Source organism: Talpa occidentalis, unplaced genomic scaffold (genome assembly GCF_014898055.3).
Source record: "Talpa occidentalis isolate TD23 unplaced genomic scaffold, MPIMG_talOcc4v2.1 talOcc4.17, whole genome shotgun sequence".
In the NCBI taxonomy this organism is placed as follows: Eukaryota; Metazoa; Chordata; class Mammalia; order Eulipotyphla; family Talpidae; genus Talpa; species Talpa occidentalis.
In genome coordinates this window covers 58,271,810-58,283,859 of record NW_023601754.1, presented here as the reverse complement: position 1 = coordinate 58,283,859, position 12,050 = coordinate 58,271,810, and the positions used below count along the sequence as shown (strand labels likewise).

General features: G+C 56.5%; 1 protein-coding gene across 1 annotated transcript; it reads left to right on the top strand.

The window, feature by feature from the left end:
- The first annotated feature begins 1,002 nt into the window (after positions 1-1,002).
- Positions 1,003-8,727, top strand: PGA5 (pepsinogen A5). Its single transcript, XM_037517765.1, has 9 exons — positions 1,003-1,055; positions 1,482-1,638; positions 3,542-3,659; positions 4,453-4,571; positions 5,171-5,370; positions 6,768-6,884; positions 7,263-7,404; positions 7,496-7,594; positions 8,578-8,727. Exons 1-9 carry the CDS (start codon positions 1,003-1,005, stop codon positions 8,725-8,727), a joined length of 1,155 nt encoding a protein of 384 aa, XP_037373662.1.
- Positions 8,728-12,050: the final 3,323 nt, after the last annotated feature.

Sequence of the window (12,050 nt, the reverse complement as noted above, 5' to 3'; positions counted from 1 at the left end):
CCGGAGACCTCACCCACATATTTCCCTCTGTGCCAACTCTTGGATCAAAGTCTCCATTCCACTTTGTCCATTGAATAAATGCTACCAAGTACGGAATCCATTTGGTTGTTTAGCATCCTCTTTCAAGAAGAGACCATCTCTAAGTCATTCACACTCTAGTCAGAATTTGCCAAGATTGCTTTGCTCTACAGCAGCTGATTTAGGCAAGTTTTAAGCATGTTTCCAGAAGAGTCAAACCCAGGTGGGATCCCAAAAATGGAAGATTCAAGCCACCTGAGAGGATGGGAGCAGAACAGGAAGGCCAAAAGCGAGGGGCACAGCTTCCAAAAATAACAGCCCATTTCAAGTTTGGTCCCTCCAGGAAAGAAAGGCAGCCTCCTTGCCCTTGTTCCACTGGCTTATTTTCCTCTGTAGCGTTGCACACGCCTCTTCCCCAGAATTCAGCCCAACTGCCACCAGAGGCAAGAGTGAAAGACTCATCAGCAACCCCATAGCATAACATTTCTGTGAGGAAATGAGTCCTCACCCCCAACCAACAACCTATAAACGTGCTTCAGGGTAGCAGCTCCAGGAGTATAGCCCATCACGAAGTTGGGGAGCTACCCTCAAAAATCCCAACTGCCTGTCCCACCAGAACAAATCACAGTTTATCAAACTTCTTGGACACTTGTTCCATAGAAAATGACTTTTCGCCCAACTTTGTCCAAATCCTCAGCACGCAAAAGAACCGGGCCTCCCTCCATCCTTGCTCTCTGCAGCCACGCAGCAGTGGGGCGTGGGTACAATGGAAATCTACTCAACTGGAAACTGCTCGGCACAGGGCTTGAGGGCGGGGACAATCTTATCGGAAACTTTCTGATTGGGGTGGGGTAGTGGGTGGCATTGGAGGCTGATAAGGCACTTTCGGGAGCTCCAGCGCTGTATATAAGGGGCGGCGGCCGCCTGCACTGTACACCTTCCTCCCATCTTCCCTTCTCTGGAGACTTGGGATCCAGAAGAACCATGAAGTGGCTGCTGCTGCTGAGCCTGGTGGCGCTCTCTGAGTGCCTGCACAAGTGAGTCCGGCGCGCCGCACACGGGCCTGCTTCCCTCGGCTCTGTCCTTTCTCCTGCTCTCCTTCCTCCCAGGCTTTTCTCCCCTCGTCCCCGTCCCGCTCCACTCTCCCCGGCCACCTCGGCCTCCTCCCTGGCCTCTCTCGCCGCACCTGGGGAGCGGCGGCCGCTCAGTGGTCACCACCCAGCCCTCGAGGCCAGCCTGGTCTCCGCTCCCAGCTCCAGCCCTGGCCCAGCCACGTTGGCCGCCCCTTCACCCCTCTGCACAGCTGTGCCCCAAACAGGAGCGTCCCCCGTCATGATGCCCCCTTCCTCCACTCTCGCACCAGCTGCCTTTCCTCCTGGGGCTTCCAGAGCCCCCCAGGAACAGGCTCCTTGCCTTGTTACTCGCACTCCTCAAACCAAACACTTGTAAATGTTCCTCCGCAGGGTCCCCCTGGTCAAGAAGAAGACCTTGAGGCAGAAACTGATCGAGAATGGCCTCCTGGACAAATTCCTCAAGACCCACAGCATCAACCCGGCCAGCAAGTACTTCCCCGAGCTGGCCTCCTCCTCCGACGCCGAGCCCATGACCAACTACATGGATGTGAGTGCAGGAGCGGAGTGGGCAGAGAGGCAGGGCGGGCTCTGACCCCCGATACACACACACACACACGCGCGCGCACACACACACACACAGGCAGTAACCCAGGGGTCCATCCCTGGAGCTCAGAGGCCCAGGGGTCAGGGAAGCTCATGGTCAGAGTGGTCACTCTCATTCAGTCATTTCTTTTTCCCTCCATTCACTGTATGTGAAGGCTCCTTATGTGTCAGGCGCCGTACTAGACCCAGGGGAGGCGGCAGGGACCACAGCAGACATAGCCCGCCCTCCCGGGGCGCCAGGTCTAACAGGGAAAGAAAGGCAGCACCTACATCTGGTGAAAAGGACCCCCAGGACGAGGCTACACAGTGAAGGGGTCATGCCGTGATGGTCCGGCAGGTGGCCACAGGGATGCCCCCAGGAGTTGAAGGAAGAGTGAAGGTTTCCAAGAAGACAGGAGAGAGCCCCAGGGAGCAGGGGGCTTGTGCACCCCCTCACACAGGTTGCAGAGGGCATTTCGGGACAGGAGACCCATGCCCACAGAGAGCAGAGCTGGAGGAAGGGCGGCAGGAGGGTCGGCAGTGGAGCCAGACCAGCATGGTGAGCCAGGGGACAGAGAAGGCGGCATCCTGATTGCCACCGACTCATCCAAACCAAAGGGGGGATGTCATCAGAGGTGAGTTCCAGGAAGATGGCACCAACCCCTCTGCTGGGGATGCCCCAACTAGATATCATGTATCTCCTCTGAGCTGGCAAAGGCCAACTCAGAGGAGACACATTCAGAGGAGACAATTCAAAGCTCCGGTGATTAGGAACATGCCCTGTGAAATCTGCAGACCTGGCGCAAAGCTGAGCTCCAGAGCTTCCCAGCTGTGTAACCCACCTGGGCAGGATTTAGGTTCTCTAAGTGCGACTCAGCTTCCTCTTCTGTGAAAGAGCCCCACTGATATCAGAGCGATTGCAGGGATCAGTGCAATCATGTCTTCTTGGCGTGCTTAGAACAGGGCCTGGCCCTCCGTGAATGCTTGGTAATAGAGCCATTTATTCATTTAAATATTTATGAAGTCCCTACTATGTGCCAGAGGCCCTTTGCAAGAAACTGAGGAAAGAATAGTGATTAAGCAAAGCTTCTAGAGCTACAGTTTAGCGCAGACAAATAAGAGACCAAAAAATAAATATGTAAGATACTTTCAGGAAATGACAAATACCCCCCAAAAAATTCCTTAATTAGAGTAAGGGGCAGAAGAATGGAGAGGGCCAGTTTTAGACAAAATAATCAAGTAGGGCTTCTTGGTGAAGGCAACATTTGGTGAGTATGCTGAATGATTAATGAGTAGCCAAAGAATGATCTAAAATAAACATTTTCCTAGCAATAGGAATAGTAGGTGCAAAGGCCCTGGGGTGGGAATGAGCTGGTCCTCAACAAGACCAGTGTGGCTGGAAACAAGCTGGCAAGAAAGCGTAGCCACTAGAACATTGTAATGTTCTTTCTTGAATCTTAGAATTAGGAATAACATATCTTGAGGGTGTTCCATCTTTAGGTAACTTTTTTACTTCCCGAACAATAATTTAACGAATGATCCTGTCCTCCAAAAACATATTCTCCAACAGGGCAAGACTAAGACACACAAGACGAGAGCTGAGGAGGGGACAGCAGATTATTATTAGGTGATCATGGTGCTCAGGCAAGAACAGTCAGAGGGTAACGGGAGCAATCAAGGAAGACTTCAAGGAGGAGGGGACACCAGGCTGGGTCTTGAAGGATGAGGGCACTGGACAGGCAAAGAAAGACAGGAAGAGTGTAGGGCAAGGCAGGAGGTGGTCTGAGGACACAACCCAGAGATGGTTCCTGGGGAGACCCAGGGTAGAACGTCCCCAGTCCCTGAACTGTGCTGTCCTCACTCCACAGACTTCATACTTCGGCACCATCGGCATTGGAACCCCTGCCCAGGAGTTCACCGTCATCTTTGACACCGGTTCCTCCAACCTGTGGGTGCCCTCCGTCTACTGCTCCAGTCCTGCCTGCAGTGAGTGTCCGCCCTGCCTGGGCCCTCAGCACCAATGACCTAGGAGCCCTAAATACTCAGGGGTTTCAATAGGTCCAATTGCAAATCTGCTGGAGTCACTCAGGGAGTCAGTCAACAAACCTTTGCTGAGCACCAACTATGCATCAAGCCCAGGGCTTGGTGGGGAAAAAGGGGTGAATCACACATGGTCCCTGTGCTCAAAGAGCTCAGTCCACTGGGGAGAAGCTCTCCGGAATAATCATAGCTGAGGGGAGAAAGGAGGGCGCAGAGGGTGTGGTCAGAGAAGGGGCGGAAGGGCTCCAGGGTGGGCGCTGGGGCAAGACGAGAAAGGAGCTCAGAAGCATGACCAGGAGACAGGAGCTGAGCATCAGCCTCGCTTGCTCTTAACTCATCAGTTTGCTGAAAGAGCTTATGCGCCCAGTCACGACGATGCTCCAAACCCCTTCCTCCTCCTGCCTTTTTTCAGAGGTGCCCGTGGGAGCCTCCACCTCGTCACCAGCTGTACTCACCCTGGAACTGTGACGGTGGCTGCTCCCAATTCGCCTGGGGGGCTCCTGGGGGGGGGGCTTGGGGTCAGCTCTGGAAACTTCCATCAGTGAGTGAGATGGTCCCAACTGGTTCAATCAGACAAGAGTGGAACCTGGGGGTTCTCAGACATCAAATTCTGGAGAAAGATGACCTTTCTCCTCCAAAACCACCTAAACCAAAGTGCACCCCCACCCCAGGAGAACACCCCCAGGTGTGACCCCAGCTCCGCTCCTGGAGGCTGACCTGTCTCTTCTTGCCCTGGCAGCCAACCACAAGCGCTTCAACCCTGCGAAGTCCTCCACCTACAAGGCCACCAGCCAGACCCTGTCCATCGCCTATGGCACCGGCAGCATGACTGGCATTCTCGGATACGACACCGTCCAGGTGAGCCCCGGAGAGCCTGGGGGCCAAGTGCACCCACGGACCAGCTCGTTCAACCCAGCGGGGCTCAGTGATCCCCTGGTTGAAGGAGGGGAGAGTGGCAGTGATGTCACAGTGATGTCACTTATTTGTGGGTAAGGGGTGGGGGTGCGTCTGGAGCCAAAAGCCAACCTCAGCCACGCCCAAGGGGAATGCTAAAGAGGAGGTGCAGGGAGAAAGCAGAAGCTTCAGCTCTTCTGCTCGTCTCTCCTCTTCCTCCCTCCCTCCCTCATCTGCGACACACCCCCAGCCACCAACACTCCACAAGCAGGGCCCCCCTCCAGCGCAGAGCAGGGCTTATGGGCTCCAATTCCCTGGGGTCTGCCTTGCCTCCCGTCATCAACTCACGCAGTGACCACCTGCCCTGCAGTCAGTTCTCACACAAGCCGCCAGCGGCAGCACCCCCACCGGGGGCTTCGAGCACCACTGGGACAGTCCTGATGCCACCCTGGGAAGCGGAGTCCTGTATGGGTGAACCAGAGATGTTCTGGGTGCAGGGCTGGGCGTCCCCGCAGGCATGACCCCAGAGACCTGAACGTGAGCTTGCCGGTCCCCCGCCGCAGGTCGCCGGCATCACCGACACCAACCAGATCTTCGGCCTGAGCCAGACTGAGCCCGGCTCCTTCCTGTACTACTGCGCCTTCGACGGCATCCTGGGTCTGGCCTACCCCAGCATCTCCTCCTCCGGAGCCACCCCCGTCTTTGATAACATGTGGAATCAGGGCCTGGTTCCCCAAGACCTGTTCTCTGTCTACCTGAGCCCGTAAGTCGCCAGAGAGGGGCCTTCCACGGTCCCCTGGCCCCGCAGGGGGGTGTCTAGGGCTGGGGGCCGGGGGCGGAGAGGGAGTTGGCAAGCAGGGGTGTGGCCAAGCGCAATGTCAAAAGTGGGAGGGATGCCTTTTTGGAGAGAACCCGCCAAAGCCCTCAACATGACGAACTTGTCTGCATCTTGCTTGTCTGTGGCTGACTCACAGGCCTCGGGGGTCTCCAGCACTTGCTCGCCAGCACCAGCGCCCTCTTAAGTCCCCTTGGAGCCCACCCTTATAAGGGAACCCGTTTCAAATAGGGGCTGAAATCCCATAGCCAAGAAGAAAAGAAAATCTGATCCGGACTGATATCTGGAACCATGAAAACGGTTTAAATAACGACAGCACCTGTCTAACTATTAACAAATCAGACGTGTCAGTTGTGACCGTGTCAGCTGCGCGCGGTCTAAGAATGAACAGAGAATAAACGGAGCCTGGCTTGGGTGGAGGAGAGCTTCCGGGGGACTGCCGGCCCTCCCTCAGCAGATCCTTTCCTTTCGAAGAGATCTGTCGTTGTCGACCTTCTCCTCCTGTTGCTACTGCGGTGCTGTGACCTGGTTGCAGGGCACGGCCTTGCACGTCAGGGGTCTGCAGCCGGTGAGCGGCCGTTTATCCGTGGTCAGTTCCACAGTGACTCACTGCTCATCATCCTCGGCATCGCCTTCCTGGCTCAGCCCAAACAGCAGAGGTTTAGGAAATGGAGCGCCCCGGGGCAAGACCCCTGCAATTAACAGGAAGGCCCCTTTGTGCTTTGTGCTTTTCTCCTCTCGGCCATTTATTCAAGTCTGCGCTTAAGCAGACCCCGCCTTTGCGGAACCGGAGCTCTCCTGGCTCTCCAACTGCAGGTTGCTCAGGTGACATTTTGAACCAGGTGACTCCTTGACTGTCCTGCGCTCTGCAGGGCGGCGTCTCCCACCCCCGCCCAATGACACTCAGAAATGTCTCTGGACACTGGCAAGTGTCCCCAGGAGGCAAACCTGCCCCGGCTGAGAACCCGTGGGGTCCTTGGGAGCAAAAAGCCGCACACCCAATTCTCTCTGGGGCCCCACAGCAATGGGAGTCAGTAGGTGCTGGAAAACACACCCTTGGGAGCCAGAAAGGCCTGGGCTTCATCTTGGTTCTGCCACTCCCAGGCTGTGTGACCTGAGCAGGTCGCGTCACCTCTCTGAGCCCGGCTTTCCTGGCTGTAAAGTGGAAATGATCATCGTGACCGTGGGCCCCGGTGGGAGGTCACGCGGCCAGCACCACTCTGCGCCGGCGAGGGCCCCCCCAGGGCCAGGTCTTAGCCCGAGCATGGCAGAGGTTCAGTGGGTCCAAGACGAGTGACTTCTTGTCTGCCCCCCACTTTCCACAGCAACGAGGAGAGCGGCAGCGTGGTGATATTCGGCGGCATCGATTCCTCTTACTACACCGGAAGCCTGAACTGGATTCCCCTGTCCTCCGAGACTTACTGGCAGATCACCGTGGACAGGTGACAGCACCATGGGTGGCCGCGTCCCAGCCTGGCCCCGCATCCCTTTCTTCACCAACTCCCCAGAACACCCCCAGGACAGCCAGGAGAAGGTGGGAGAGGACCTAGCAGAGATACCCCAGGAAAAACCTCTCACTGGAAGAGGGGAGCTGTCTCGGACTCCAAATGTTTGGCCAGGAGATAGATACATTCCTCCTGGTCAAGAGGCAGGACAGTCCACCAGCACCCCCAGGGAGAGCCTTGTGCCCCCCACCAGTCCATACCCATCAGCATTTAGGGGATCTGGGAACCCGCACCTACCCCCCCAGAGCCACCTGGCTCCTCTTTGGGGAGACACACCTGGGCACTCAGGGGACCTGTCTTGCATCTCGCCCTCAGCGTCACCATGAACGGACAGTCTGTTGCTTGCAATGGCGGCTGCCAGGCCATCGTGGACACCGGCACCTCTCTGCTGTCTGGCCCCACCAACGCCATCAGCAACATCCAGAACCTTATTGGAGCCACCAATACAAACGGCATGGTGAGTTCGGCCTGACCGTCCAGTTCTGACCCAAGTGGTTTGTCCAGCACGCAGAAGGGATAAAAGGCCGGTTAACCCTCGTTCCTTCTAGATGCTGGTCAGCTGCTCATCCATCAACAGCCTGCCTGACATCGTCTTCACCATCAACGGCGTCCAGTACCCTGTCCCCCCCAGCGCCTACATCATTCAGGTAAGGGGACTCCGGCCCCACACGGTGTGGCCACGTACTGGCATGAGGGAGCGTCCACGAACAGAAGCTGACATCCACTCAGGAGGGAGAATAAGAAAACATTCAAGCCCAGTGCAGGGATGAGGATGTGAGGCGGCCCCCAGGCGGGGGGAGGGCCAGGAGGGGGGTCAAGGGCGATGCTGTGAAAGGAAGTGTCTTCTGGAACATCTGACCCCAGCCCGGGCCTCCATGGCAAGCCCATTGATTCTGAACAGGTGACAGCCGTTCTCAGCCTCCGTTTCCTCCTTTAAATACTAGAGATGGTGCTTTCCTCATGCTCAGGGTGTGGCTGGGGTCCTCTCAGGAAGACCCCACATCAAGGCCACAAAGGACTGGGCAGGATCAGGGTTCAGAACCTTCCTGCTGCCTCTACCAAGTAACAGTCTTCAACCAGACGAGCCACAGGAAATCTGCTTTCTGTTAGAATGCCAGCTGGAAAACCAGCTTTGCCCGAGGGGGTCCATATTGTTCAGGAGGAGGTACTGATGTCCCCAACCTGCTGACATAAGAGCAAGTGAAGCCTGAGCCGGGGGTTTTCAAATCTCTCAGTGATTCTCCCACGCAGCCAAGGTGGCCGGTCCAGCGAGCTTGTAAATGAAAAGACCAAGCCGGTTTGTGCCCTTGGACGGGATCAGAATGAGAAAAGGCTGGGTCGCCGGGGCGTCCAAACCCTTCCCGGCAGCTGAGTTCTCCCTAAACCCCTGAGCTCCGATGCTGACGTCAGGGCTTACGCCTCTGCCAGCAACCCTGGATAATGTCTAGTAATCCCTGGAAACCAATAGTTCAGTGAACAGCTGATGCAGGCCAGCCCCAGGCCAAGAAGAGCCAGGTCCCGGGACACCGGCCAGGAAGTTCCTCCCGCCCTGCCCGGCGGCCGCCACAGGCCTTGAGGCCTTCCCCGCTGAGCCCATGTCCCATCTTCGGTGTTTCTCCCTGTTCTCCAGAGCGAGGGAGGCTGCTCCAGCGGGCTGCAGGGCATGAACGTTCCCACCGCCTCTGGCGAGCTCTGGATCCTGGGCGACGTCTTCATCCGCCAGTACTACGCCGTCTTCGACAGGGCCAACAACCAGGTTGGCCTGGCCCCCGTGGCCTAAGCCTCCGGCCACCCCCCAGGAAGAGGGCCCCCCGCCCCCCGCCTCCTCTCCCTGTGATGGTCCTCGTGGTTCTTACTGGGATGGTGGAGGCGCGCCCCTGGCCCCTCCCTGTCACCCACCTATAATGTAGAATAAAACAGAGCGCCTGAAAGATGTGCCGTGTGGCGAGTCGTTTCTCTGTCGGTGTCTCCTTCACATCACGGGTCAGCGGAACAGGGTGGGACACAGAAATGGCCACACCGCTTGAACGGCACCCAACCTGTGACGGGAGCCACACACGCTGCTGACACAGCCAGGAAGACCACGGGCCCCCACGGGCCCTGGCGGGAGCACCTCCCAAAGACTCGGGGGCCAGAAAGGCTGGGCTATTGCTTCCTCATACAATAGGGTGCTGAGAGTTTGGTTGAGGGGGTCCGCGTCGTATTTCTCCCAAAGCCACAAGAGATCATGAGAAAAGGTAAGAGGTGGAGGGGAGATGCCACGGAGAGTGACATCTCTAAGGCCCTACTGCCTGGAAGACGCAGGTGAGAGGTGACAGCAGGACAGCCACAACGACCGAGGCCACAACTACCGAGGGCGCGCTCCGTGATGGGCTGCTTGACCCAGACCCCAACACTGCAGGTGCCAGACACTGAAGGGGCCCTTACCCAGCAGTCACCCAAAGCGCTGCTGTCCCAGCCCCAGAGCAGCTGGCACGCGGGGAGGAGCTGAGCTTGCTCCTCAGCAAATCCACCCCAGCAGGAACTGCTTGGAGCAGAGCGGCTCAGCGTGGGCTGGCTACCAAAAGGTTCAATGAGCCACGAAGTGCAAAACAAGAAGGGAACGTGAGGTTCAAGGCCTTTCCTTAAGGCTCTTACAACACGTTCCCATCAAAGGCCCGGGAGCCTGCCGCCCAGGTGTCTCGCCTGACTCGGCTGAGCTGGCTCTCAGCCCTGCCTCTGCTAGGGACCAGCCACAGCCTGTGCACACGGGGGCATGCCCCAGCGCCCAGCTCTGCAGCAGCCGATGCCCGTGGCAACCCACTGGCTGCACTGGCCAGGCTGCAGCAGGAGCTCCTGCTGAGGGGAGGGACTTCAGGGTGCCAAGAGCAAGAGGGCCATAGCCACTTCCTTGACGTATCACCCCCATCTGTCATTTAACACACACACACACACACACTCACACACGAGGTGCTCTCAGCATGTCTCCACCCACCGGAGGACAAGCTGCCTGATGCAGGAAGCATTGAATAAAGTCAATTAGAGCTTTTTAAAAAATGTTGTTTGGAGTGAGCTTGGTGGCAAGATATTCAATGAAAAGCAAAGTTTCAAACCAAGAATGGAACGGGCTATATTCTAGATCCTTCTAGGAGGTTCCCAAGGGAATATTTCCTGAATAAAGGCTCACCTGGAAAGTGAGCTGTTTCACTTGGTTATAGATATGGGTAGATAAATATTACAACTGCGGCAATAATAATATTGTTATATGAAAGTGCATATTATCCTCAACATAGCACCCTCTGTCTACACTGTTTAATAAGATCATATGTATGTGGTGTTAGCTGCTAGGCAGGGTGGGGTGAGCTTTAGCACCCTACGCCCCAGGTCTGCTCAGGCCACGTATGCCCTCCCACACCCACTGTCCACGGCCGAGACATCTTGAAATGAATTTGGTGGCATCCCTCCCTTGCTGAGTCTGTGATGAATGAGTGCCCGGGCATCGCACTTAGAAAAAGGCAAGAAATCTTTGATGTGGCTTCCAGGCCCTCATGGTCTGGTGCCTTCGTTCCTTCCCTGCCTGGCCTGATCCCTCTGCCCTGCACACCCACCACACTGCCCTCCTCTCCACCTCCAGACCTTGGCACACACACTGTTCCCTTTTCCTGACCTACTAAGGCCAGGCATCCTGCAGATCACAGCTTAACCACCACTGTAGTAGAAGCTGCCCCAGGCTTGGGAGCGTAGTGGGGGCTCAGCTGCCTTCCTGGGAACCTTCCCAGCCACCCTCTGCCAGGCCGGCCTCCTTTACCTCCACGGTCCTTGCACAAGGCTGTCAAGCAGTCACCAGAGCTGTTTCAGACCCACAGGGCGGGGACTATGATCCCACAGGGCAACCATTGAAGCCCCGGCAGCCAGAGCAGGGTCTGGCGCATAGTAGGTGCTCAGCAAGTGTTGCCTGAGTGGTGAGCTCAAGGTGGCTTTTTAACAGTAAATAACCAAGCTAGGAGGAGACGCAGGAGAAAATCTGACACAGGCCGTGCTTAAGAGAGCAGATGTATCCACTCCTGTCCCCTCAACATTCTGTCCCTGTCATACTTCATCCAGGACAAGCAGGTGGGCTTCTCCGGTGTCGGGGAGGAGCATCATGAGGTCTTGGCTCCTCGGCTGTGGTGGTTCTTCTGACATTTCTGGAGACCCTCCTACAAGTCAGGCGGTGCGCTAGGCTCCGGGGCACAGAAAGGTCTTCTAGGAAGCTCCCTGTCTTCCTGCTCCTCCCCCTCCTCAGCCGGGGCAGCTGCAGACCACCCTCCCCCACCCAGCCCCTCTTCTGTTCCTTCACCCTGGGGTTCTTCCATCCAGAGTGGAAAGAGGCTCCCCATTAAACAGGCCATTTGCACTGAAGACCCTGCCTACATCTGCCCGACAACCCCCACTTTGCTCCAAACAGTGAGGAGTCACATTTCTGTTCTACAGTCTCAGGCCTCGTCTTCGCTCATCTCTCTCCTTTTGCTGGGGCCTGGGGGGCTCAGCACAGCTCCCCCATCTTTTACCTACACTTACCCAGGAGTGTTCATCTCAAGGTCTCCATCTAATCATCAGGGGAACCCAAACCCTCCCTGAAGGCACCTTCCCACATGTTGGTAATATCAGTCTCCATCAAAACTAGAACTGCACATAGGTCCAGTGGCCCCGTCATTTCACTTCTGGGAATTTATCCTGCAGACATACTTGCACACGTGCAAAATGACGTAAGTACGGGGCCGTTCTTTGTAGCATCTTTTGTGAGAGAAAGCCTGGAAACGACCCAAATGTCCAGCCGCGAGGGATGACTCGACAGCTAATGGTGCGGGGATGTGGGGGGCCGAGACCCAGCTGCAGAGAGGACACTGAGCGTGCGTGCTCAGTGCTGGGACAGGAGACTGTCCCAGAAAACAGAGACAGGTGACGACAGCGTCTATCCTAGGAGTTCGGATTAGAAAGGAAAGTAATTAGAGCTGCATTTCTAGCAACTTGCTTGCTTCTGATACATGCGTATCAGAAAGGATCCCCCAGAACCAGAGGCCACAGGAAGGAGAAAAGTGGGGGACTGGGTATATGTGGGATGGGGGCAACTTCTCACCAAAT

Bases quoted from the DNA above. Each gene is read 5' to 3' on its own strand.
- PGA5 (XM_037517765.1), top strand. From the start codon at position 1,003: ATGAAGTGGCTGCTGCTGCTGAGCCTGGTGGCGCTCTCTGAGTGCCTG. The intron at 5,371-6,767 runs GTAAGTCGCCAG...CACTTTCCACAG, and splicing joins TTCTCTGTCTACCTGAGCCC to CAACGAGGAGAGCGGCAGCG. The intron at 7,595-8,577 runs GTAAGGGGACTC...CCTGTTCTCCAG, and splicing joins CCAGCGCCTACATCATTCAG to AGCGAGGGAGGCTGCTCCAG.